This window comes from Rhodamnia argentea, chromosome 8, assembly GCF_020921035.1.
Source record: "Rhodamnia argentea isolate NSW1041297 chromosome 8, ASM2092103v1, whole genome shotgun sequence".
NCBI lineage: Eukaryota > Viridiplantae > Streptophyta > Magnoliopsida > Myrtales > Myrtaceae > Rhodamnia > Rhodamnia argentea.
In genome coordinates, this window is record NC_063157.1 from 22,434,751 (window position 1) to 22,458,958 (window position 24,208).

General features: G+C 39.4%; 2 protein-coding genes across 10 annotated transcripts; both read left to right on the forward strand.

Moving 5' to 3' along the window:
* Nucleotides 1–5,502: 5,502 nt before the first annotated feature.
* On the forward strand, nt 5,503–10,015 carry LOC115755745 (cationic amino acid transporter 7, chloroplastic). Of its 2 annotated transcripts, XM_030695275.2 has the most exons (6): nt 5,503–5,925; nt 6,262–6,481; nt 6,608–6,956; nt 7,215–7,446; nt 9,311–9,800; nt 9,836–10,015. In XM_030695275.2, exons 1-6 carry the CDS (start codon nt 5,538–5,540, stop codon nt 9,864–9,866), a joined length of 1,710 nt encoding a protein of 569 aa, XP_030551135.1. In that variant the 5' UTR covers nt 5,503–5,537; the 3' UTR covers nt 9,867–10,015. The 2 variants fall into 2 exon arrangements, with proteins under 2 accessions (XP_030551135.1, XP_030551134.1); XM_030695274.2 differs by having other exon boundaries at nt 9,311–10,015.
* A 6,253-nt stretch (nt 10,016–16,268) lies between these two features.
* On the forward strand, nt 16,269–21,529 carry LOC115755743 (pentatricopeptide repeat-containing protein At5g04780, mitochondrial). Of its 8 annotated transcripts, none has more exons than XM_030695260.2 (4): nt 16,269–18,243; nt 18,447–18,660; nt 20,536–20,806; nt 20,955–21,529. In XM_030695260.2, the coding sequence occupies exon 1, from the start codon at nt 16,373–16,375 to the stop codon at nt 18,233–18,235; it is 1,863 nt and encodes a 620-aa protein (XP_030551120.1). In that variant the 5' UTR covers nt 16,269–16,372; the 3' UTR covers nt 18,236–18,243; nt 18,447–18,660; nt 20,536–20,806; nt 20,955–21,529. The 8 variants fall into 8 exon arrangements, with proteins under 8 accessions (XP_030551120.1, XP_030551122.1, XP_030551121.1 ...); XM_030695262.2 differs by having other exon boundaries at nt 18,447–18,581; nt 20,511–20,806; XM_030695261.2 differs by having other exon boundaries at nt 18,447–18,581.
* Nucleotides 21,530–24,208: the final 2,679 nt, after the last annotated feature.

The following is a 24,208-nucleotide window of genomic DNA, read 5'->3' on the forward strand; positions in this document are numbered from 1 at the left end:
TTTCATTTTTTCCCAGTCCAGTCCTAATTTTACTTTAAAATTTTTACAGTTTCATAAAAAAACACAAACTTTTACTTGGATCACAAATTTGCCCCCATTAACTCCTTGTCCAAAATTTTTCATTGACAATCAAGAAATGAAAAACTCACAATCACGAGTTATTTGAGCGTCTTAAGCGCGAGCTCTCCAATTGCAAGAGATGGATCATTCCTAATCACGAGAGATTGAAGATCAAGCACAAGATGTCTACAGGCGATTTTGAAGGAGAATTAAATGAAAGCAGACTTAAGACTCAAGTAAAAATTGGTGATCTTTTATGAGACAAAAAAACTAGAGTAGAATTGAAATTACACCTAAAGCTGTGATTTTTTTTAGATAAAAAAATTATGGTAGAATTGGTACTGGATCTAAGGTCGAGGGTTAAAGTTCACGGCAAAATTGAGATTAGACCTAAAGTTTGAGGTTTTTATAGGACAAAAAAGTTCATGGTAGACTTGGGACTACACCTAAAATTGGATGATTTTTAGGAGACAAAAGCTAAAGTTAAGGTTTTTTTAGGGCATTTGGCCTATTATTAACACTAGCAAGAGGGTGTGCATAGACTAAAATTAGTAATTAAAAAGACTTCAGAAATTACCTTATTAAAATTTTATTAATGAACAAAAAAAAAAAGATCGTTGACTCCGTATGAAGATTATACACATATATGTTGGAAAGAGGAAAACATTCCGATATTTGAAGATTTTATGGTAGGGCTGTTTGTAAGATAGAAAAGATTCGAATTTAAAAATCGAAATACACAAGAGATAAAATAGAGTTATCGATGTGCGTAATTATCCATCGATAAAATGTTTATAAAGTAGCTAATAGAAAGAATAGTTTCGAAAAATAGGTAATTATCGATTCCTCAATAATATGAAGTTCTGTTGCTTTATATTGTGGCATGGACAATACGGACGAGCAATAAGGGCATGTTAGTCTTGGGGAAAATTTCACTATAAAGGAAAATATTTTTCGAAAATTTAATTTTTTAGAAAATAATTTCCCACTTTTGGGTCAGGAATTTACTTTCTCAACATTTTTTTTTTGTGTATTCTATTTCACCTTAAATGGATGTCCGTTGACCAATTATTTTCAGTAAATTAAATGCTTGAAATTCTAAAAAATTAATTAAAGAAAAAAAATTATCACTCAAATAAATACACCCTAAATTACGAGTAATTATCGGAATGCTCTCTCAAGATATTACGTGCACTTGAATTTTCATGATAGATAAATAATTTTGAGATCCTTTATGTGCACATAAGTGAATAGTTGCGTAATAAAGATGTTTTATGTAATTTTTTTTTGTCGTTCTTTTTAAGAAATTAAACGTTTTATGCAAAATAAGAAAGGGCCAAAGGGATAAAAAAAGAAAAGAAAAAAACAATATCGACACATGCATGTCTTTTCTCCCGTTGGTCCACCGGCTTCAGTTTCGGCACTGACTTGACCGGACTTTACATGGCAGGCGCGACAAGTCGTTTCCTTTCCTCGTCACGGTCGGACTTTTTTTTTTTTTCCTCCCTTTTTGGTCGAACGTCCCGGTCGGATTAAAAACCCCGAATTTCCCTCCGACAAGTTTATCCGTTTACTTTTATCAACCCAAAACGACCCTCCGTTTTCCCTCTTCCACCTGTCCTCCACTCCCTGTTCTTCTCCCCCGTCGTTTCGCTCTCCCGAAGACGAAAACTAACCTCTCCCACGTGTCGTCGCCGCAGCACACGTGTATGCCCCGACAAGAAGTGAAAAATCATCCCACGACAACTAAGAGCTGTTTCGACAAAAAAAAACTTAGAGCTGGAGCGGGTTGATAGTTGTTACTGTTCATAAAAATGGAAAAATTCTCAATTAGGATATGAAATTATCTCCGTTTTCTCAAATAAGATCTTGAAATGAATTTTATTTTAAATAAAATCATGAAGTGTCATTATTTTCTTAAAGAATACATGAAGTGAATTTTATTTTAAATAAAGACGTAAAGTTACCATAAAGTCTAAAAAAAAAGCTCGATCTCAAGGGCATTTTCTTCATTTCCCTTTATTTGATTTTTTTTTCTTTTTCTATTTTTAATTAAAAATTTTAAGAAAAACACACACATAGGGCCACCACCCCACCGCCGTTGGGGGTCATTGACACCTCCGTGAGGGCCACCGCCCCTCCCGAGTCCTCGTCGGATTTTATCGAATGGCTAGCGTGCCTCCACCATTTTTCTATGGTCACTTCAGGCCTTAGTTTATTTGAAATAATATTCACATCATGCCCTTATTTGTAAAAATGAGTGCACTCGAGCCCCTTATTTGAAATTTTTCTTAAAAAAAAATTGTCACTCTTTATCGTCTTCTTTGCTTACAAAATTAAGAAAAAAATATATGTATTATTCGAAAAAATGTTTAGTCATATATTGTTGTTGACAATGAACACACGTTTCACTAACCAATTCTTTTAAACAATACTATCAATCATTTTAACAAAAGAATTTTTTTTTCCTGCTAAATAAATGGAACCTTAATTAATAAACGGTCGTTATGAAAATGGGTGTCCGAAATTTAGAGATTGTGGAGATAATGCAGGCCCCAAATTAGAACTAGATATAGAAAGAAAAAAAAAAGTAAAAAAGCAGGCATTTGAGAAGCCTCATCATGGTCTACTCATTCATTATCATTGCGTAAACGTGGATTCGAGATTCACATGTCATTATGATATGATTAGGACAAACGTAGATTCGAGATGCATATCTCACGGCCCCATTAGCATCATTTTGATTAACTTGCTAGACCGCCGAAAGTTAAAAAGTTCGACGTGATCCCATTTTAAGTCCTAGATTCGAACATTCTCGCCCGGGAAATTTGCCTTTACTAGTTCTTCCTTCCTTTCTTTTTTTAAGTTCTTTTATAATTTAGGGGCACGAGCTCGAGACTCGGTTGTTCAAATGCTCACGAAATTCCCTGTAACATCGTGAACTGATAAAGTTTATTCCTTTGGCATATACAGGTGATCCGGACTCGGAACAATTCGTGCGTAATTTATAAGAATCGAATATGACAATGGTAATTCCTTAACCGGAACCTACTATTCATTTTTGTACCGTGCATATAAGTTAAAAAGTTTGGTTTAGAGGGAAAGAGAATGCAAATGATTGGCCGTGACGACCACATAAAAAAAAATTAATTCTTACACTTATTCGTGAAAATGAATTTCGTACTTTTTACTTTTTGTTTTCGTTTCGGCTAGTTTAGTTTCGTCGGGCGATGCTAAATATTTCAAATGTTCGAAGCTCCTCCACATACTAATGTTTTAATGAGATAATGTTTAATCTCGTTAAAGATCATTGAGAACCTTTTTCCCAATTTTGCTAATATTTCTCAACTAAGTTGCCTCAATTAGGCCTTTACAATAAAGTGAGTAATGAAAGTGGTCCAATCATTATCTCATTGCTGGTAGAGGAAACCCTAATAGGTGGTGACTAATCTCGACAACAAAAGATGGTGGCGATTAAGGTCAACGACTATGGATGATGGTGTCCACAAGTAATGCAGTTTCTCAGATTTTTAGTAGCCACTTTAATTAGTCGAAAAGATCTTTTTTCCTTTTTAAATCGTCCCAGATATCAAATTTTTAATAAACAATGCAACACTTCTTTGTTTTTTTCACGAAATAATTAAAAAAAAAAAAGCATTACAGAGTAGTTCTCTTCCTTGATCATTCCGAGCGGAAAGAAGTTCGATCGGGAAGACGACGATTCACACGGAACCATTTGATCAGAGCAGTTTTGAAATCCCGAACGACCCGTGAAAGAAACAGAGTTTGCATTAGTCAATCTTCTCCCTAAGTCTCGACGTACATTCGAACTTTCCATCTCGTCTTATCGTCACGTATGAATTAGCAAGTTAAGATCGCAACTAAATGTCTTAGAGCTTGTCATGGTCCCAACTCTCGCTGTGCCTTTTTGTTTTTCCCTTTTCCCCAATGTTGTAATCTTATTGTAATTGATACACATGCTAAGTCCAAGGCAAGTAGACAATAGAACAGCCAAGGCCTTATCATCAAAAGAGCCAAGTGGCCAATGCAACAGTAGATCGGAGAATCGTGAAGAGTTCATGGGCAAGGGGGTCCATTCGGGAAAGCAGTACCCCCATTCCACTTTGACTTTGTAACACCACAAAAACGTACTAACGGAACCCTCCTTTTGTCATAGTTATCTTCAGCTTCTGAACTAAATAAACACATAAATAAATAAAAGCCTTTAGCATCAAATCAGATTACATGATAGCGTATTTTCTCGTACAAAAAAAAGTAGGGATGGAATTAAGACTTTACTCGCTGGCGGTTAAAATATTTCTTTTAAGGTACCAATGAAACACCGACTGCCCATTAGGTGAACCCGCCACCGGAACCCTAACAAGTAAGAGCGAGGAAGTTCGCAATTTGCGGTACGCGTGAGTTTGGATACCTCCTTTGCAGACTGACTTGGGTTATATGAGATCAAGGGTAAATCGAGCAATCGAACTTGTAACCTTTGACTTATGTACCAAGTTTCGAATCGCTCAACAAATAGTTCAATTGGATTTTAACGCTTAGTTGACTCTTATTGAATGCCAAATAAATCTTTCGCTAAATAACACTTAGTTCACCCTCCGAAGTTAGGAAAAATTTCAAATAACGATATGAAGTGTCATCATTTTCATAAATAAATATATGAAGTGGGTATCGTTTCAAATAAAGACCTGAAATGCCCTAATTATTTTCAAAAAGGGCTTAACCAAAGGCATTTTTATCATTTCCTTTTTTCTTTCTTTCTTTCTTTCTTTTTCTTCTTACCGTTTCATTTTTTTCTTTTTCCTTTTTTTTTTCCTAGCTCCTCGCCGGTGGCCGGCCCCAAGCGGAGAGCGGCCACCAGAAACGGCCGAGCTCGCCCGGGCATGGGGAGGGTCGCTTTGGGGCCGGCCTCGCCTAACCCTTGCTAGTGATTTTGCAGCTTCATTTTTTTACTTCTGAAGTATTTTTTTTTTTTTTTTTTTTTAGAAGTGATTTTGGATAAATTTGAAGAAGTAAAAATGAAAATTACTTCTCTCCAAAAGTAGAAAAATCAAAATTTGCTCTAAAGTAGAAACATAAAAATTAGCTTTTCATCAAAAGTTAATTTCTAGATCTGAAGTGTTGCCATACGCACCAAGCGGGGTTAAGAAAATTATACCGTATAGTAAAGCATAGCACTGAAATTCTTCATGTCGTAATTTCTTGTAATAACGATTTACTGTAAATAACATTTACTGTACAAATCAGACTTTGTACCCCCACCGTCGCCAGACTCTGCCAAGCTCCATGGCATCCCATCGCTTTGCATTTTCCTTTTTCGCTTTTCTTTTATAATATCTAATTAAATCTATTGTCGTTCCAATTTTTTTTTTTTTCATTTTCTATATAAATCGCCTCTTCCTCTGTCTTCATCCTCACCAGAGAGAGCAGTTACAGAGAGGAAGAGAGAGAGACAGGAAATGGAAAGCCGCAGTAACAACTCCTCTTTCTCGAGCCCCCGAGCCTACCTCCGAGCTCTGGCCCAGACGCCGGCTCGCCTGGCCCGCCGGGCCGGGTCGGTCTCCACGTCCTACGAGGAGATGAGCCGGGTCCGGTGCCGGTCCGGGCCGGAGATGGCCAAGACCCTCCGCTGGTTCGACCTCGTCGGTTTCGGCATCGGCGGCATGGTGGGCGCCGGCGTCTTCGTGACCACCGGCAAGGCCAGCCGCGGCTACGCAGGCCCCGCCGTCGTCCTGTCCTACGCCATTGCCGGCCTCTGCGCCCTCCTCTCCGCCTTTTGCTACACCGAGTTCGCCGTCGACATGCCCGTCGCCGGCGGCGCGTTCAGCTATATCCGCGTCTCCTTCGGTACCTCATTTTACTCTTGCTTTCGGACAGGTCCTCGGTACTCATTTCGTCTTCACCTTAAAAAGGGCAAACTCTAATAACAATAATTTGACCTTTTAGCTCTGTTTTCTCGGTGCATTCCTGTCTTTTTCCCCTGAATTTTTGGTGCATTTTCCGCCGAATCTATGTGCATTACTTTGGCGCCGCTCGAACAAAAATTCATTCATGCTTTAAATAAATCAAACATATAATTCTTAAATCGATTTACAAGTCCGACGTAACGGACTGTTGGTGAATTTATATGTCCACTGAAAAAAAAAAGCAATTTTTTTTTTACTGTTTCTTCACCTACTTTAGGAGAGCTCGCGGCATTCTTGACCGGTGCAAATCTCGTGGCGGAGTACGTGATGTCGAACGCCGCCGTCGCCAGGAGCTTCACGGCCTATTTCGGTTCCGCGATCGGCATATCGCACACTAAGTGGCGGCTCACCGTCACCGGACTCCCGAAAGGCTTCAACGAGATCGACCTCGTCGCCGTCGCCGTCGTCTTGATCCTAACCCTCGTTATCTGCTACAGGTAAAAATTAAACCGAACACCCAAAAAGGGAAAATAAGTGGCACATATATTTCCATATATATATATGTGCAGATTTTTTTTTTTAAGTGACGATAATATCTTTTTTTTTTCTTTTTGCCTTTTCAGTACACGTGAGAGTTCGGTGGTGAACATGACGTTGACGGCGCTTCACATCCTGTTCATAGCATTCGTGATCCTCATCGGGTTCTCCAGGGGCGAGTGGAGGAACTTCACCGAGCCGGGCGACCCGAGTAGCCCGGGCGGGTTCTTCCCGCACGGCGCCTCGGGCGTGTTCAACGGGGCGGCGATGGTCTACGTGAGCTACATTGGGTACGACGCCGTCTCGACCATGGCGGAGGAGGTGAAGAACCCCGTCAAGGACATCCCCATCGGGGTGTCGGGCTCCGTCGGCATCGTCACCGTCCTCTACTGCTTGATGGCCGCTTCCATGTCCATGTTGCTCCCTTACGACATGGTAAAGAATCGCCAAAATTTGCCCATCGTTTTTCCGCTAAAAAATAAATCTGGACAGTTAGATTTTGTGGGACCTAAATAAGAGAAATCTAGGACGCACCCACGACAATTTCCATCTAGTGGGGCCCCGTTTGCATCGGTGCCTAAAACTTATCTGATAAATCCGAGTCGGGCACGAGCACAATCATCACGATTTTCTGGTCCATCCACGTGTTACTCTTGATTGACGACGGTTGCTGTGTGGTTTCGGTGGCGGCAGATCGACGTGGATGCGCCGTTCGCGGGGGCGTTCCGAGGGAGCGGAGGGTGGAGGTGGGTGTCGAACGTGATCGGGGCCGGGGCGAGCTTCGGGATCCTGACGTCGCTGATAGTGGCGATGCTGGGGCAGGCGCGGTACATGTGCGTGATCGGGCGGTCCGGCGTGGCCCCCGCCTGGTTCGCCCGGGTCCACCCCAGGACATCCACGCCCGTCAACGCTTCCGCTTTTCTGGGTAACGTTCCGTCCCCGTTCGCCCCATCGTTCTAATTTTTTTTTATTTCTTTCTTCTGCAATCTAATTAATAATTAATAGTTAATTCTCACTTTTTTTAATGGGTAATTTAATGACGAAGTTGTCGTGACGAGTCCTTCACTGGGCTCCAAGTCGCGCATGTCGTGTCTGCGTGCTGTGGTGTGAGTCTCGAGTGCTTTTCGAGGACGAGTCCTTTTTAATGTCTTTCTTTCTTTCTTTTTGAGGATTTTTTTGGGTGGTGGGCTTGGAGTTTGGGGGTTTGTTCTGGTTCTGGTTCTGGTTCTTGTTCTTGGTTTCATGGCTGCTTGCTGTCTGTGTGCTGTTGGGAGGGACCCGCTCCGAACCGTTTCTGTTTTGGTGGTGGGGGTTGGATTGGGATTTTACTTTACAGGAAAAAAAATTAAAAACTTGGAGGTAACACTGTTTCCAGATAAGCTTCGAGCGTACTTGGTTCTTCTCAAGGGTCGGCTAGAGATCAGACCATTTCCTGTCTTCACGGGTCTAGTTTCGCATGAGTTTTAAGGGTTAGCCCTTAGGATGAAGACGACTCCTCGTCACTTGGTGCGCATCATTAGATGCGTGAATCTTCATAGCCATCCCCCATCGTCCCCCAAAAAGGAAGTTAGCTTTGTGGTTTTGAGTGGGGAATGAATCGCTCATGACCCTAAGCCTCTAGCACGTAACCATGGTGGCTCGAGCCTAATCTAGCTTGCCTTAGTCCTACCACTTCACTTCCGCTAAAGGGGTTTTTCATTGGCTCCATCGTTCCATTTCGAGCCAATGAAAGTAGATGGAAATGAGATGATGATGAAGTTTGTTTTGGATGGTCTTGAGTCTCTCTTATTTCAAAAACTAGTTCGAAGTCAAAAATTAGCTTGAAGGACGAGTCTTTCCTTCATATTTATAAACTGACTACTAGCTCTTTCTTCAACTGATGTGGAACAAACTTCAACAGTTTTGAAAGGACACAAGTTGGATCTTAGGTGGGAGTGGATTTTGTTAAGGTTTTCGAGAATTGGTTTGTCATACATAATTAAAAAATATAATAATACGACAGATGATCTTTGTTTTTTTTTTTTGGGGTCGGAATAGACAATCTTTGTTTATTTAGGTGTTTTAAGTGCAATGTTTACCCTAAATCCGCAAATTCCACAAGAAAAAGACCAATTGCAACACCTAGGAGGCTAGGACACACAAGTGGGTCTAAAATGGTCCAAACAGGCCCTCTGTGCTTCCCATAAAGATTTGAGGCATGGACCGACAATGACTTCTCCTTACCCTAGGATTGTACTGGAAAAAGTTTCCTCCTCAATCAATGACAAAGCAAGTGAAGTGGACCTCACCGGGTTTAGAGAGAGAGAGAGAGAGAGAGAGAGAGAGAGGAGTCAACTCTCTACCCGCTCTATTAAAATGTCCAATTCTTATCAATATCGAAATCAGTCGAGTGGATAGTTATCTTTGGAAGTGGAATTGAAAGCAAGTTTTGCCTAGTGCCGTCTTAATCCTGAAATTTTTGATTTGCTCGTTACATAGATGTCTCCTATACATATTAGTCCGAAACTCACTGTCGAATGGATCCATCGAACGTGGGTTATGTGTGATTTCGAGATTGGTTCTTTGTGATCACTAAAGATTTTAGTTTAGCAGCGTAACGGCGCACATCATTGCCATCATCGACCGAGTCATGAAGATATGAAAATTTTGAGCTATGAACTTATGGTTGGTTCATACAACTCAGTGATCTTTACTCCAAGACAGCATGTGATCTTTCCAAAGATTTTTTTTGCAACAACACATTGTGATTCTTTTCCTCGCTCTCTGACAGATTGTGCTATGCTTTTCAGGAATCTTAACGGCAGCCATTGCGCTCTTCACGGACCTAGACGTCCTCCTCAGCCTCGTCTCCATTGGCACCCTCTTCGTCTTCTACATGGTGGCCAATGCGGTCGTGTACCGACGCTATGTGGTGGTTGGGACCACCGACCCGTGCCCCACCTTATCGTTCCTATCCGCCTTCTCCCTCACGTCCATCATCTTCGTCCTCATATGGCACCTGGCGCCTCCGGGCAAGCCCAAGTACTTAATGCTCGCCTCGTGCGCGCTCGTGGCCCTCGTTGTCGTGCAGCTTTTCCATTCCACCGTCCCCCAGGCCCGCAAGCCCGAGCTATGGGGCGTGCCTCTCATGCCGTGGATCCCTTGCGTTTCCATTTTCTTGAACATTTTCCTGCTCGGGTCGCTCGACGGCCTGTCCTACGCGCGGTTCGGGGTCTTCTCGGGCGTCGTGGGGCTCATCTATGTCTTCTACGGGGTTCATGCTAGCTTCGACGCCGAAGGGTTCCCGTCGATCGGGGAAAAATACGGAGAACTAGCGAAGGAACCGGAGGGTGTTGTCAATTATAGTCTCAAAGTGTAGATTACAGTTATCTTTTCAATTAGGTAAACTTTAGACTTTGGTTAATCTTTTCTCGTATTGGTCAAAAGGGTGAAAGCAAAGTGCAGACCCCCATGTATCTTTTTCTATGAAAACGTAAGCTGTACAGCTTTTAAAGCTTTCGTTTTCTCCAAATGTCCCAATTTTTTTTTAGATTCGTCGTGTTTCCTTTTCAAACGTTATTATTGCGAATCAATGGAGGATCAAGAAGGCTGTCCACTAGCCGCCTTGTGAAGAGAGGATGATGATTTGACGCCATTGAAGATGGTCGCAACTGAATTGTCAATGGGACAGTACAAATCAAGGGAGCCACATTCTTGAAAAACGTATCAAAATTTTTAAATTTATTATATTCATGTTAATTTAATTTTAAAAATTTTAATTAAATGATTTAGTTTTAACTTTTCAATATTTACATTGATATTGGCCATGCTATGTATAATAACCGGTATTTACGTTAATAATTTTAATTGATATAAATGTTAAAGATTTAAAATTAAAATTGAGTGGTTCGAAGATTTAGCACGATATGATAGATTTAAAAAAAAATTGGTTTGTTTTTTCTTATATTCCCTCACCTTTCTATCCTCTCGTCCTTTATTTTTTTCCCTTGTCATTTCATGACGTCAAATCTCATTACTTTTGCAAATGGACCAACGGGTTGACTTGTGATATCTGATTGTTTTATCCTAGATTATGATTGCCCTATAAGTCCATCATAACATTTACCACATCATATATTATTTATATAATCAATGGAGTGGAGTGTCGGTAGCTTTGTAAAGTACTTATTCAAATGATTAACCAAACAATCCTGCTTACACGGTCAATAAAGTCTGGGGAATTGCTGTTGAATTTTTACTCTTGAAGGTAATAATTAACCCTACCAAACAAGCCAACAAAAAAAAGTAACAGAAATCTCAAATTTATGCTCGAGGAGATACCATAATTACACATCTAAGCTCAAGGATATACTAGAATTGCAAATTTAAGCTCTATTTATTTCGCGAAAAGATAAATAATTTGAAAAATATTTTTTTAGAAAAGATCACTTATATCAAAAGTTGGGGAAGAATAAGCTATGGTCGAGGAGATACTAGAATGGCATAGTTAAGCTTCATTTGTTTCGCGAAAAACTAAATGATTTGAAAACTATTTTCTTAGAAAAATCACTTATGTCGATTGAAATAACTAGTTAATGAAAAAAATTATTATTGACAACAATTTACATCTAAAAACTTTCGTGAGCGATAAAAATATTTTTCGATCATTCATTTTCATAAGTGGTACGTGCAGTTTAGGAAAATCCCTTATAAGCCGATCGTGGGAATGAAAATGACCTTGCTTTTCTTAGTAAGCAACTCTCTTTAGCTCTTTCTTTTGTAGCGGATCTATCGGTGTCCACAAAAGCCTATGACGAAAGGGGAATGTGAATGTGAATTTGAATGTTAGTAGCGAGTTTTCCATGTCTCTAATTTGCTTTTGTAGACTTTGGATTGGGTCAGTGTATTGAGATTTGTTGAACTAATCATGCCTTTACGCGTGTGCCCGAAAACATAGGCTGATTGTCGAGCCCACTCTGGCTCAGCCGCGCCAACCTCGGTGCGAGCTGCCCTAGAAGAGCAAGCTATTACAACTAGCAGCCGGAGCTGTAGGGAGCCGAGGAGCAAGGCGAGTAAAAAAGATAGAGGAAGGGCCCAAGATTCCTTGGAGTCATGGAAAAATGCCTTTCATTTCTCTTTTTTTCGAGGCACTTCTTTGTAATATAGTATCAGTCCTTCAGTCTATCGAAATATTTTTCAAATCATTCATTTTAAATATTTTTCGAAAAGCAAAAGGAGCTTATATTGCTATTTTATTCTTACATATTCTATCTCCTAAAGCAAAAATCGAAGCACTATTCTACATGTAGCTCTCTAAAGCCCACCCCCCGCACAAAAAAAGTGCACTTGCAAAAGAAGAAAGAAGAAAAGGTCGTGATATGCTGGATTTGATCCGATTCCAGATTATCCTGCGGGATGATATCCAAGACCGAACAAGTTTCAGGGCTGATGCATTAAACTATCTTTCCCAAATGCAACGCAATTTTATTTTTGCAAAAAATGAACGGATTTAGAAAATATTTTCCTATAATGATTGATTATATCGCTTGAAATAATTAACTATAACAGAAAATATTTTCATTGTCGATGACGATTTATGTCTAGACATTTTCACAGATAACGGATATATTCTTGGTTAAATTCATTCTGTAGGCGATATTGGAGACCATTTTAGTCAAATATTTTCCAAACGCAAGTTTTTCACGAAATAAACGGACCCGTTAAATCAATTTCCCGCCCTTTGGATTTGGCCGAGAAATTATTACCTTAATTACGGCTGATTTATTGCAATACAGTAAAGCACCATTTTGGTCCCTATCATTTCCTATAAAAGTCATGGCCTTCCACATATTCAAAACATCACCTTGTAGAAAATGCCCCTCTTGCTTTCGACATCGAAGCTAACTTTCGGTTCTTCGCTTTATGCTTTTATCATCGTGGCGAGGAATAATTCTCCCAAGCGATTAATTTAACTAATTCTATTTTTCGTTTTGAAAAAGGGTAAAGTATCCGAGTTACCAGTCAAGATAATTATTGATTAATAATGGAAACAACAGGGATTATTCATTAGGAAAAAAAAATGGAGATTAAAGAGTCTAGAAATTACATCAAGAAAAAACAAAGTGGCTTTTCCAATTTAGCTGAAAAGCAAAGTGATCTACCCCTTCTTGACAAAAATCAATGCCAAGACAAGAAATCATGGGCCAGCATGTTGGATTTGCTGTCTTCTTGCCGATTTGAGCTCAATCTCTTTTGTCCCCTGCAAGGGCCCTCTTAGTAAGAATAATAATAATAATAATAATTATTATTATTATTGTTATTTGTGTTATTATTTATTGTAGATATAATTACTAAAAACGAAGATATTTCATGATTTTCCTCTTGAGATCTCCACTGTCACTGATACATAGCTCTCTACTGCAGAAGACTTACAATAATTATTCGTGAATGTTGACTCGTTTTCTAACGGGGGAACGGGGCCGAAAGGAAGAATCCATCGTCGAAGCGAGTTCTTCCATCGCCGTCATTGCCGTAAGAAACAGTACCTCCTTTCCGAAGTGTCGAGAGAATTTTATTGGGTAGGAATTATTGGCGGATGATGATGGGGAAGAACAGTTAGAACTTCGTTTTCAGGAATCTTGAACTTGAGTTGAGTCCTATCAACTAAGTCCCACTTTAGAAAGGCCAAGACTTTCTTCTGTAGTCTCTCTCCATTTTTTAATCTTTGTGCAAGTGGGATGATGAAGCATTCCCCAAAAACTTTCAAAGAAACCCTTGAAAAATGTCTAGGATTTTGTTTGTAAACTCGTTGATCGACTTAATCTTTGTTCACCCTTGACGACTCTTTTCTGCGGTACTCTTGCTCGTATAAAATTTTTAGAGTCATGTAGTGAGAATTACACTCGAGGGCGATCGCATAAGCTGAAAAAAAGAAAAGAAAAGAAAAATAATCGCTCTTTAACATATGTAAAAGTCTTCCTATTTGGTGCAAATATAATGCACGCCAGTGATTGTGCAGAAGAATCTGGGAGAGGATTTGCAATTGGTGTTTGCACTGCAAATTGATTCCAAGTCAAAATAGGATATAAGAAAGGTGGACAGATCACAGAGAAAAATATGAAATATCATTTCAAGAATGTCAAAATGGGATTGAATATATTACTCAAATTTGCTTATTCGCTTACGAGTTTTGGCACATCATCTTGATAAGGAGGTGACATTCTGAGGCTCAATTTTGCCCCCATCAGAATTGGAGGAAATCAGTCTTGTCTCATCAGACTTTTTATATGGAATCGTTTTCTTTTTTTAATTTTAATTTCTTCTGGGGGCCGTAGTATTAAGAAAAAAAGACAAATAAAATCGAAAATCAAAGCAAAGTTCGGTCGAGTAATTTACGCCGGTTCTCGGGCCTTGGACCCGCAATTGCGAATCAATCGGGACGCTAATTTTATCGAGTCGGGACACAGAGTGGGTCGATGCATCGCGAACCAATTCTTTTCCCACCTCCTAATTTATTTGATTTTCGTTACAATTTTCAAGTATTTGTTTTTTCCCCTTTAAATAGGAATTTAAGTGGTCGGCAGATTAATTTGCAGTCACTTGGTGTTGATGCCTGTTGAATAAATGCGGTGTAGCTGTCTGTTTTCATTTGACAGCATGAATTATAGTATTGACCCAAATATGTGGATTGGTCTGATTATCTAGTTACGTCTGTCTGAGCATAATTAGATTTTGACTTGGGCATTATGTGCTTTTCCTATTTCTTAACTTCTTTTTTCCTTGCAATTTTCTCTATTTCAGTTCTGTTTTTAACCTTTCATTCCTTTCTCTTCCCCCAGCCAACCACCGTGAGTGGCCACCGCTCGCCACTTGCTGCCGCCGCCGCCGCCCACACTGTCCTGTTGCCTTAGTCGTTCCCATCTCGACAACACGACTATCGCCGCAATTGTTGCAAACCCTCTATAGCTCGCTGCGTCCATCACCGTTGGCAAGGACGTATGTGAGAGTGAGGAGGCGGCGGAAGCGTCGTCTCAGCTGGCAGTGACCGGAGGCAGAGCAGACGAAGACAGTGCCGGCGGCCGGCAAGCCGGGTCTCCTATTTGAGCTGGCCAGTTGGCTATGGATGATAGTGTGACCGATGGGCTATGAATTCTGGGCTGCAAATTTGAACTTCAGGCCCAGCAGACAACCCAAAAACATAGAGCCCATCAATACGTTAGGCCAATCAAAACAGGAGTTTATCCAAATTTGAAATATTAATTTGCGGTTTTGTTTTCTGTTATGCTGTATAAATTATGTGTTTACGAGTAGAATGAGATGTACATAAGGGGGGATACATAAAATTCTAATGTTTCCTTGATATTCGATCTGAGTAGTACCTGATGATAAAAGAACATAATCGCATAACTCAAAAATAATACGAGTCTCCTTCTAATAAAATTACCCAAATGGCATGAGAAAAAAAGAAAAAGGAAAATCAAACATGTAAAAAAGGGGATTAATGTGCGAGATTAGTCTATCTTGAAAAAGCAGTATTCAAATTGTGAAAGATGAGAAATACTCAAATTTGAATTTAGACGGTTGAAATTTAAAAGAACCAGGTTGTAATCTTGGTTATCATAGAGTTAAAAATGATTAAATCAACTAGTCAATGACGTTTCGACCCAAAAAATAAAATTTAGTTAATGATGTGGTATTAAAATTTATGTCAATAATGTACGGGAGTTCTCTTTATTTATATTTTTAATAAAAGTGTAAGTTTGAATTCTTTTTTAGATTTGTTTGCTAAAATTATCTTATGCTGAATAGTTGCCCCATGCTACCCTAGTCAAACGTCAAATCCTCCTTCACATTTCCAAGGGATAAGTGTATTAAAAGTCTTAAAATTTATCATTAAGCTGCAATTGAGTCTTGAAATTTGCAAATAGTACAATCAAGTTCTAAAACTTATCAAATTAGTGTAATTAAGTCATTCCATTGTATACGTCCAATTTAATCAACTGAAAATGCTGACGTGATTTTTTTATCACTATTTTCTCTCTCTTACGTAGCACTAACGTGACAAAAAAATATGCAGGCTAATGGTAAAATGACATTTGTTTTAGTCAAAATAATTATTTGTTAATAAATGTTATTTAAACTAGACTAATAAATAAATAAGTAAATAAAAAGATTGAGAAAGGTAAAACGGGCAAGGGTCGCCGGCTCTCGCTTGTTGTCGGTAAGGGTTGCCGACCACTAGCTAGGCCCGGGGGCCGCACCAACCACTTCTCATCATCCCCTTTTTGGCGATGGTGTGGCGGCAGCGGCGAGGGTCCAGCAAACCCTCATTGTTTTGCCTTCTTCCTTTTTTTTTATTATAAAAAATATGATTTGAACAACCTTTAGATTAACAGTTATATTAGAACGAAAACGACAACGTTTTATCTTTACCTAGTTGTTTTAGTTGTGTCAGCACCACATAAGAGAGAAAAATGATAATAATAACCCTATTCAGTATTTTTCGTTAATCAAATTAGACGGAGTTAACGAAATGGTTTGGTTGCACCATTTTAACAAGCTTTAGGACTTGATTGCATTTAAAATAAGTTTTAGGAATCAATTACACTTTCGTGACATACTTTAGGTCTTTTACTTTTAGCGCACTTATCTTTATATCTAAATGACTAAATTAAGTTATATAGCAAAGTGCAATATATAAATCCTTTCTTATATAAAGTTAAAGAATATGAAAACTTTTATCAAAATTATAAGTGAAAAAACTTTTTGACTCAATTACTATGTTTGCTGTTCATGGGCTGAGGATTGCTGAATACGAGCCTCGAAAATAAACCAGTGTCAGGCAGGATCTACCATTTGCATTCAACCATTTTATGAACACTTTGATTCGTCGCCGGAGAAATTGTCGCTGTTTTCTCTATTTCAGACACCTCTCAGCCATCGCCGATGCTAAATCAGACGCACCATCCATCGAAATTCCTGGTCCGGGGGTCCCTAATGTTGACAAGGTGGCAATTTTGCACGACAACTTGCGCTCATGTGCAAGAACGGGTTCGATTATGGAGGCGGGTGCCTGCCACGCGCAGGTTATCCGTTTGGGGTTGGAATCCGACGTTCTAGTTTCGAACATGGTCATCAATACGTACTCAAAGTGCGGGGTGACGAGTCTTGCCCGGAAGATGTTTGAGGAAATGCCTCACAGGAACTTGGTTTCCTGGAATACCATGATTAGCTCTCACAGCAGGGATGGGGAAGAGCAAGAAGCTCTTGTTCTTTTCATGTGGATGCAGAGGGAAGGCACGCAATTTGGTGAATTTACTGTTTCTAGTGTTCTCTGTGCTTGTGCTGCTACGTGTGCTGTGCTCGAGTGTAAACAGCTGCATGCTTTTGCCATGAAGAGTGCTACGGATTCTAACGTTTTTGTTGCGACGGCGTTGCTTGATGTTTATGCGAAATGTGGTTTGATAGGTGATGCAAGTTTGGTTTTTGAGTTTATGCAAGAGAGGAGCGATGTAACATGGAGTTCAATGATGGCGGGATTTGTGCAAAACGACATGAATGAGGAAGCCTTGTCGCTGTTTCATAGGGCTCAAGCGGTGGGGCTAAAATATGACCACTTTATAGTTTCTTCCGCAATTTCTGCTTGTGCAGGTCTGGTGGCTCTTATTCAAGGAAAACAGTTTCATGCCATTATATGTAAATCTGGGTTTGGTTCCAATATTTTTGTGTGCACCTCTCTCATTGACATGTATGCTAAATGTGGCACCATTAGAGAGGCTTATCTTGTGTTTTCAGGTGTAGAAGAGAAGAGCGTTGCTTTGATGAATGCAATGATATCGGGTTTTGCGAAACATGCACGGTCCTTGGAAGCAATGATTTTATATGAGAAGATGCGGCAGATGGGTATATATCCAAATGAAGCGACCTATGTTTCTATGTTATCTGCTTGCAGTCACGTGGGTTTGGTTGAAAATGGAAGGAAGTACTTTGATTTAATGACCAGAGATCGTAACGTCTTTCCAAATGTCCTTCATTATTCATGCATGGTTGACATTCTTGGTCGGGCTGGGTTGGTTGATGAAGCATACGATCTGATCATTGGAATGCCCTTTGATGCCACTCCTTCGATTTGGGGATCACTGCTGGCCTCTTGCAGGATAAGTGGAAATCTGGGCATCGCCGAGGTTGCAGCCAAGAAATTATTTGAGCTTGAGCCTCATAATGCCGGAAATCATATCTTGCTATCTAATACATATGCAGTGAATAAGATGTGGGATGGGGTTTCTACAGCTAGGAAACTCCTAAAAGATAGTGAGGTGAAGAAAGAGAAGGGTAAGAGTTGGATTGAACTCAAGGATCAGGTCCATTCTTTTGTGGTTGGGGACAGATTACATCCCAAGATCGCTGATGTTTATCTGAAGTTGGATGATTTGTTTAAAGAGGTGGAGAGACGGGGTTATAGAGCTGAAACTGAACACGACCTTCATGACTTGGAGGTGATAAAAAAACAAGAGCTTTTAAGGCATCACAGTGAGAAGCTAGCTCTTGCTTTTGGCTTGTTGTGCTTACCTCCAAGTGCACCTATTAGAATTATGAAGAATCTCAGAATTTGTGGAGATTGTCATTCCTTTATGAAGATTGCATCAGGCGTCACAAACAGAGAGATTATCGTGAGAGATACAAACAGATTTCACCACTTTAGTGATGGGTATTGTTCTTGTGAAGATTTTTGGTGAAAATGCCAGTAAGTTTCATTTTTATGTGGGGTTAGTACGCTTTATCTTGTGCCGGGGGTTCATTTGGCTTCTGCCTTGTGGTTGGGGCATATTATTGTTCAATTTCTTCACCAGCGATCGATGTTTCTCCAAGATCTCAATTAATTGTATGCTCACACAGTAGAGATTCCTAGATACACTTTGCCCAGGAATAAACTCAGATTTTTTGCAGATGGAGCTCAGAACTATCCAACTGGGTGGAAGGACCTTTTATTAGGGAAAAGGAATAACAGGACTTTGGGTGCCTACTCTGGGAGAAAAGCTAGCATTGCATTATGATACTTCTCAAGGTGTTACACAGCAAACTGTATTTGCTAGCTTCTTCGTACTTTTCCTTCGGTGCTTATAAGAACCACAATATGTGCTCTTCTCTTTCTCCCCATTTGGTGAGTACAATGTCATCATCATTGATTAAGTTGGAAAGTCATACTAAACAGTAGACTATTTGCATGATTTGGGGCAGCAATCTTTCAGATCAAGCAATATCTGGAGCTGCAAAACGTGTTTCATCGACTTTCTCTTTTCAAAAGAACCCCATGTTGCTGGAGTTGATCAATACTGGGAACTGTAGAACATCTTTTCTGTGATGCCGATCCGGATGAGTTGTTCTGTGGAGTTAGTTATCTCAATGATGTCACATTTACAAAAGATGATCGTCATTAATAGAAGATATTAAAGAGTGATGGTTAATATCGTCGGCTAGCCTATGTTGTGTTGCCTTGAGGACTTGGCTTAAGACCTCCGGTGGTGTAGAGAAAGTCATTTGAGCGCCATTTATGATGATATGAAAAGAGGTTATGTGGGCGTCTGGTCTGTCCATCTCACTAGAAAAGAGTTTTCTACAATATTTTAATGTTCTTTTTGTGTTGAGATCACCATTATTCACCCTTTAAGCTTGACATGGTTTTGTATAGCAATCTTCAAAAGTTAAGCTTAAGTTCATTTTTGCTCTCTATCCTGCATTTGGTCATCGGAGTGTTTTCTGTTACAATCAACAAATATTAGCCTTGTCTCATTTAGTTTACTCGAGTATGTATCTATCATTCTAGTAGATTTCTTTTTTTTTTTTTTTGGTAAAGGTAAATTTAGTAGATTTCTTTGTACCTTGGAATATTAAGATGAAAATGAATATTGGAGGCATGGGGACAAAGAAATTAACTAGAAAATTTTCAAATAGGAGTGGGTAGTGAGCTTGAATACATTCCTGGTTGGAAAGAGCGTATTGCCTTTATAGTTGTAGGAATGATGTGAAATAGATATATATCAGGAAAAAGATAGGTGTTGCTTTGAGGTAGTTTGGTCATACTGTAACCTTCGGATGCTCTAGGGAGGAGATGTAATCAAGGGCTGCAGACGCAGGTTAGAAGGGGTGCAGTAAAGATTTAGAAGGATTTGAAAGGAGACAATAGGGAAAGGTATGGAGGTTTTGGAGCTCCTGGATAAGGTGATATATAATCAAACTCAATAGCATGTTAGGATTCATATAGCCAGCCTCTTTTGGTGGGATAAGGCTTGCTCGTCGTTATTGTATTTGTCGTGTTGTTTATTGTAAATTTTTCATTCATAGAGTCTTTTCCATTACATGACTATTTTTTCCAGTCTATACTCCTTTTAGTCCATTGAAAACAATGTGGAGCACAATTTACATATCCAACCACATCATTCGTGTAATTGTAGTGCTTATTTAGTCCCACTTATGATTAAAACCTCATTTTGTTGGGTCTTTAGAAGGTAAATGCACGATACAACCATATTTGCAATAAAAATTGTTTTCTTGCGCCTTTTTCCTCTCTTCACTATTATAATACGACTAAACTCTTTTGGCACTGTCTACATTAACTACATCGGCAAAAATCCTCCTGAAACAATTCCAAGTGTTCTGACATGGGTTTTTGGTCTCTTTATTTAACTTAGCTGTTATCTGAAAATGATTGTTGAGGTGTGACTTTAAATTCATGATTGCCAGAATTTTTCTGGTGGTGCTTACATTAGTGTAAGGTATCTTGATTTCTAGTCATGTCTATCTATCGCGTCGCGATTATGTGAAAACAATTTAAGGAAGTATAATGATTTCTAGATCCTCATTAATGATCTTGTCGCCTTTACATTCAATGTTGGTCTATTACCTGACATAATTTTTGAGGGGAAAAAATTGCAATTGTTGGTGTTGCTATGTTGTCTTGTGCACTGTGGGGATGCGCTCAAGCCAACTCTCATATAAATAAGACGAGTTCAGGTAATTTTTTGTAATATAATATCAGATCGAGTCTGCGTCTCTCGATGGAAGGGAATCCTCACTCCTCCACTGTGGTTCCCCCCACTATGTTTCATGCATGCAAGCGCCGCTTTATCGGCAATACCTCCAGAGAAGGCATTAATGTCAATGATCAACCTGACAACAACACGGGATTTTCTCGTAGGGCGATTCATGGATCTCTTGATCTTAATCAGCCAATATCTGATTCGACATTGATTTGGCTTGATGATCCATCACAAATCCCCCGTCCTGTGGAAGAGAGTGCTGTGCACAAGGTAGACCGTGCCTTTTCTCCCAGTATGGACTGGATATAGATTTGAATTTTTCAAGCTATGAGAAGTCTTGATTTTCTTTTCCTCATATTTTTGTGGTTTGTAGCTTCCCTGAAGGACCATGCTCATGTATAATTACCTTTCCTTGTAGACTGGATTGGGACAACTTTTGAAGGGCACAAATAAGAGAGGCTTTACAGAATTGGGGACAAATGGGAAATCCATTGACCTAGACTTAACTCTTAGGCTATCAACCCAGGTGGGCAATCAAGCAGGTCAAGTTTCACCTCAGTTAGGGTCATCTTCAGGCATGCATTCAGATCCTAAGTCAAAGAATGTTCATGCTGATGGTGGTGAGCCTAGAGAGCTTTCGTTAATTACAATGGGATGTACTCATTGCCGGATGTATGTGATGGCCAGCGAAATAGATGCAAAATGCCCAATTTGTGACAGTTTGGCCTTGCTTGACCAGTTTCGTGGGGACCCAGCTAAGAGCATGAGGAAGATGTAGCCTCATTCATATTTCTTAATTTCAAGTCAAGGAAGCTCTTGGTGCCAAATAACTTCCTTTGGTGTTTCTTGTTTCAACATTATCATCCTTTTCTTGTCATCGTTGTTCTTCCTTATGTGAACTGCTGCGTACATTTTGTTATGCATTTACTTTGTGTGATTGAAGCACCTAATAATACAATATGTGGTTTATTTTGAAGTGAGTTCAATAGTTTGGCTACTACTTTGAACTCCCAATGTTTCTACCCTTAAGCATGTCATGACAACTGAATGAGAGATCCTGGTTCCAATAGCTGCATGGACTGCGCCAAAAGTTAAGCCTTGAACTCAGTTTGAGTGGGAGTTTTTAAATTACTTTTTCCCCACTCGACTGTGGCCCATCATTTCTCTGTTAAATGATGCACTATCTTTTTCGACCAATGTCTGACAGTCTAGTGTGCCTCTAATTTCTTGATGTCTTCTTCAGGGATCTATCAATAAATTTCAGGCAGATAGTTCATTAATTCTTCACAATACTAATCCATCTCCTTTATTGTATTGTCTATCATTACCTTGTTCGGATATTTAATGTTTAATGGTAAGCAGGCTATCATGTAGTCTCAGCTCATTCCCTTTTAAGAGGTTCAAGATGTGTACCATAGAGTTTAGAGAACTGATTGTCTATCAGAAGAGAATGAATCATTAAGTGTTAGCGTGATGACTAGTTTGGAGAGAATCTTTTTTCCTCTCCTCTTATTAATGAACGTATCTAGCACTTTGTAGGTGCTAGATTACTAGAATCATTTCCTGCTGAGTAATTTATGTGATGATCCTCACTTGAACTTTTAACTATGATGACCTTTGAAACTGCCTCAATTTTCTGTTTTTATCAGGGGTGATTCATCATAGTTAGTTTGTCCATATCTGTTTATCTGACAGTTCTACTTGTTTTTATGCCCTATTGCTTTTCCTTTGGTGTTTGAGGATCTGAAGTTTGGCTGATGTGAATTTGGGCACTATAAATATCTAGTGTTCATTTGATTTGTAGAAGAATTTTAAGTGTGGTAGAAATGTGATGGATGTGTATTGTACCTCCTTGACGATTGATTCCAAAAGGACTTGACAAAATGTTCCATGGGTGGAAGTAGCAGAGATTCTTTATTGGGTAGCTGTCCATATTTGAGATTGACTCAGGCTACTTATTCACTAGGATATATTTCAAAACTTGAATTCGTTATAGTTTACTAATTGTTCCTGTTGAAATAAATACTGATCTATGTAATTGCTAGGAAAATGTGTACTAGGGCTTTTTACTTTTGATGTCTACAGATGATAGCCAAACTTGATGGATTAGCTTGGCTGGTAGAGTCCTTTTGTAGCTGTGGTAAGCTTGGATGTCAAAACTCATCTTTATCAGTGTTTGTACTCTGGACAAGGGGGCTGCCATATCGTGTTGCCTACACAGTGTAGACTAGCAAGAATGAAAAAGAGACTGCCGACCTTTTCTTGAATCAGGCGTAACATCATTAATTGCAAGACTAAGAGGAGAGGATGGACCATGATAGTCCATTGGTTATCAACTTTCTTTGTTCTGTCTGGAGGATGTTTCTTTTTTTCTAGGATGTTTGTTCCTTTCTGTGTTGTCATCTGTTCATTTTCTTACTTGTTTCCTTCTTGAATCGAATTAGTTCTGAGTAAGCAATCCTAAAGTAACTAGTCACTAATTCAGCTCTAAGGTTTCTCTCTCTCCTGCATCAGTTCGTGACAAGCAGGCTTCCCTGCACCAGTCTAACTTTTCCTATCTAGATTACTCTGCATCAAAATGCATATGTATTTCCATTCGTACCAATCAATTGGTATCAATAACCGGTCCTAGTGCAGATGGACTTTGAATACACAACAGATTACAGTCTGATGATTATGTCTTACTTGATGCAGTGCGCGTCACTTTAGGACTGTTGACTCCATGTTTGCAATTGCATGCCTTGTTTGGCATAGTTGGCCCTTATCATTTTCTAGTGTTCATCTTTCATCTTAAGCTAAGAAGGTTTAGATTTGCTAAATGATTTGGGGGAATCAATGAGGGAATTGTTGCTTTTCGAGATTACAATCTTCCCCCCTTTATGTTCTCTTGTTACAAATCCTAATTCCTACATAATGGCTGCATATTGATCTTAGCTCTTGTTCTGTATATCCTAGAGATGCTCTTCAGCTTATCAGCCTATGCTGACTACATTTTCAGCTTTCCCAGAAGCCTTGATATGTTGTTTTAATTGTCTCATTTTCATTGCTTTCGTGAAATTGAACCATCCCAAAAGAGCAATTCCATGGTTCTCTCAAAATTGGGTCTTGATCTCATTTCAACCCCCGAAAAATTGTCCCATTTTCCCCCTCGAAACTTCTCTGTTTTTGTTGCTTTGACCCCTTCGAATTTCATCAAGTTGAGTTGCTATTATTATCTTGCTATTTGATAGGATTGGTCACAAATCTGTGATGCCCTGTTGATACCTTCCATTAAGAGTCGTGATTTTCTCTTCTTCCTTCATTCCCCTTCTTTTAGCTACCAAATGAAAGTGGTTCTCTCTTGCAAGTCTGCAGTGATGCCAAATATGTTACTTTTCCTCTCTTCCTCTCTACTCTTCTCTTCTGAATGTCTTTCCATTTGATTGATGGTTGGCCTGGGTACTTAAATAGGACTGGCACAAGGATGAAATGAGAAATGAGCATGTATCCCGATGAACTACTTGATTTCATCGGTATGTTTTTGAGGAACATATGAGGGGTGATAGGTGTGTTATGGAAAAGGTCGAATGAGCTGTTGTGTGGATGATTGTAGCCATGGCTGTTGCTTGGTGTGGAATTTAGGTAAAGTTCTGATGAGATTAGTCAAAGAGTTTTCTACAGTGTAGGTAGGGT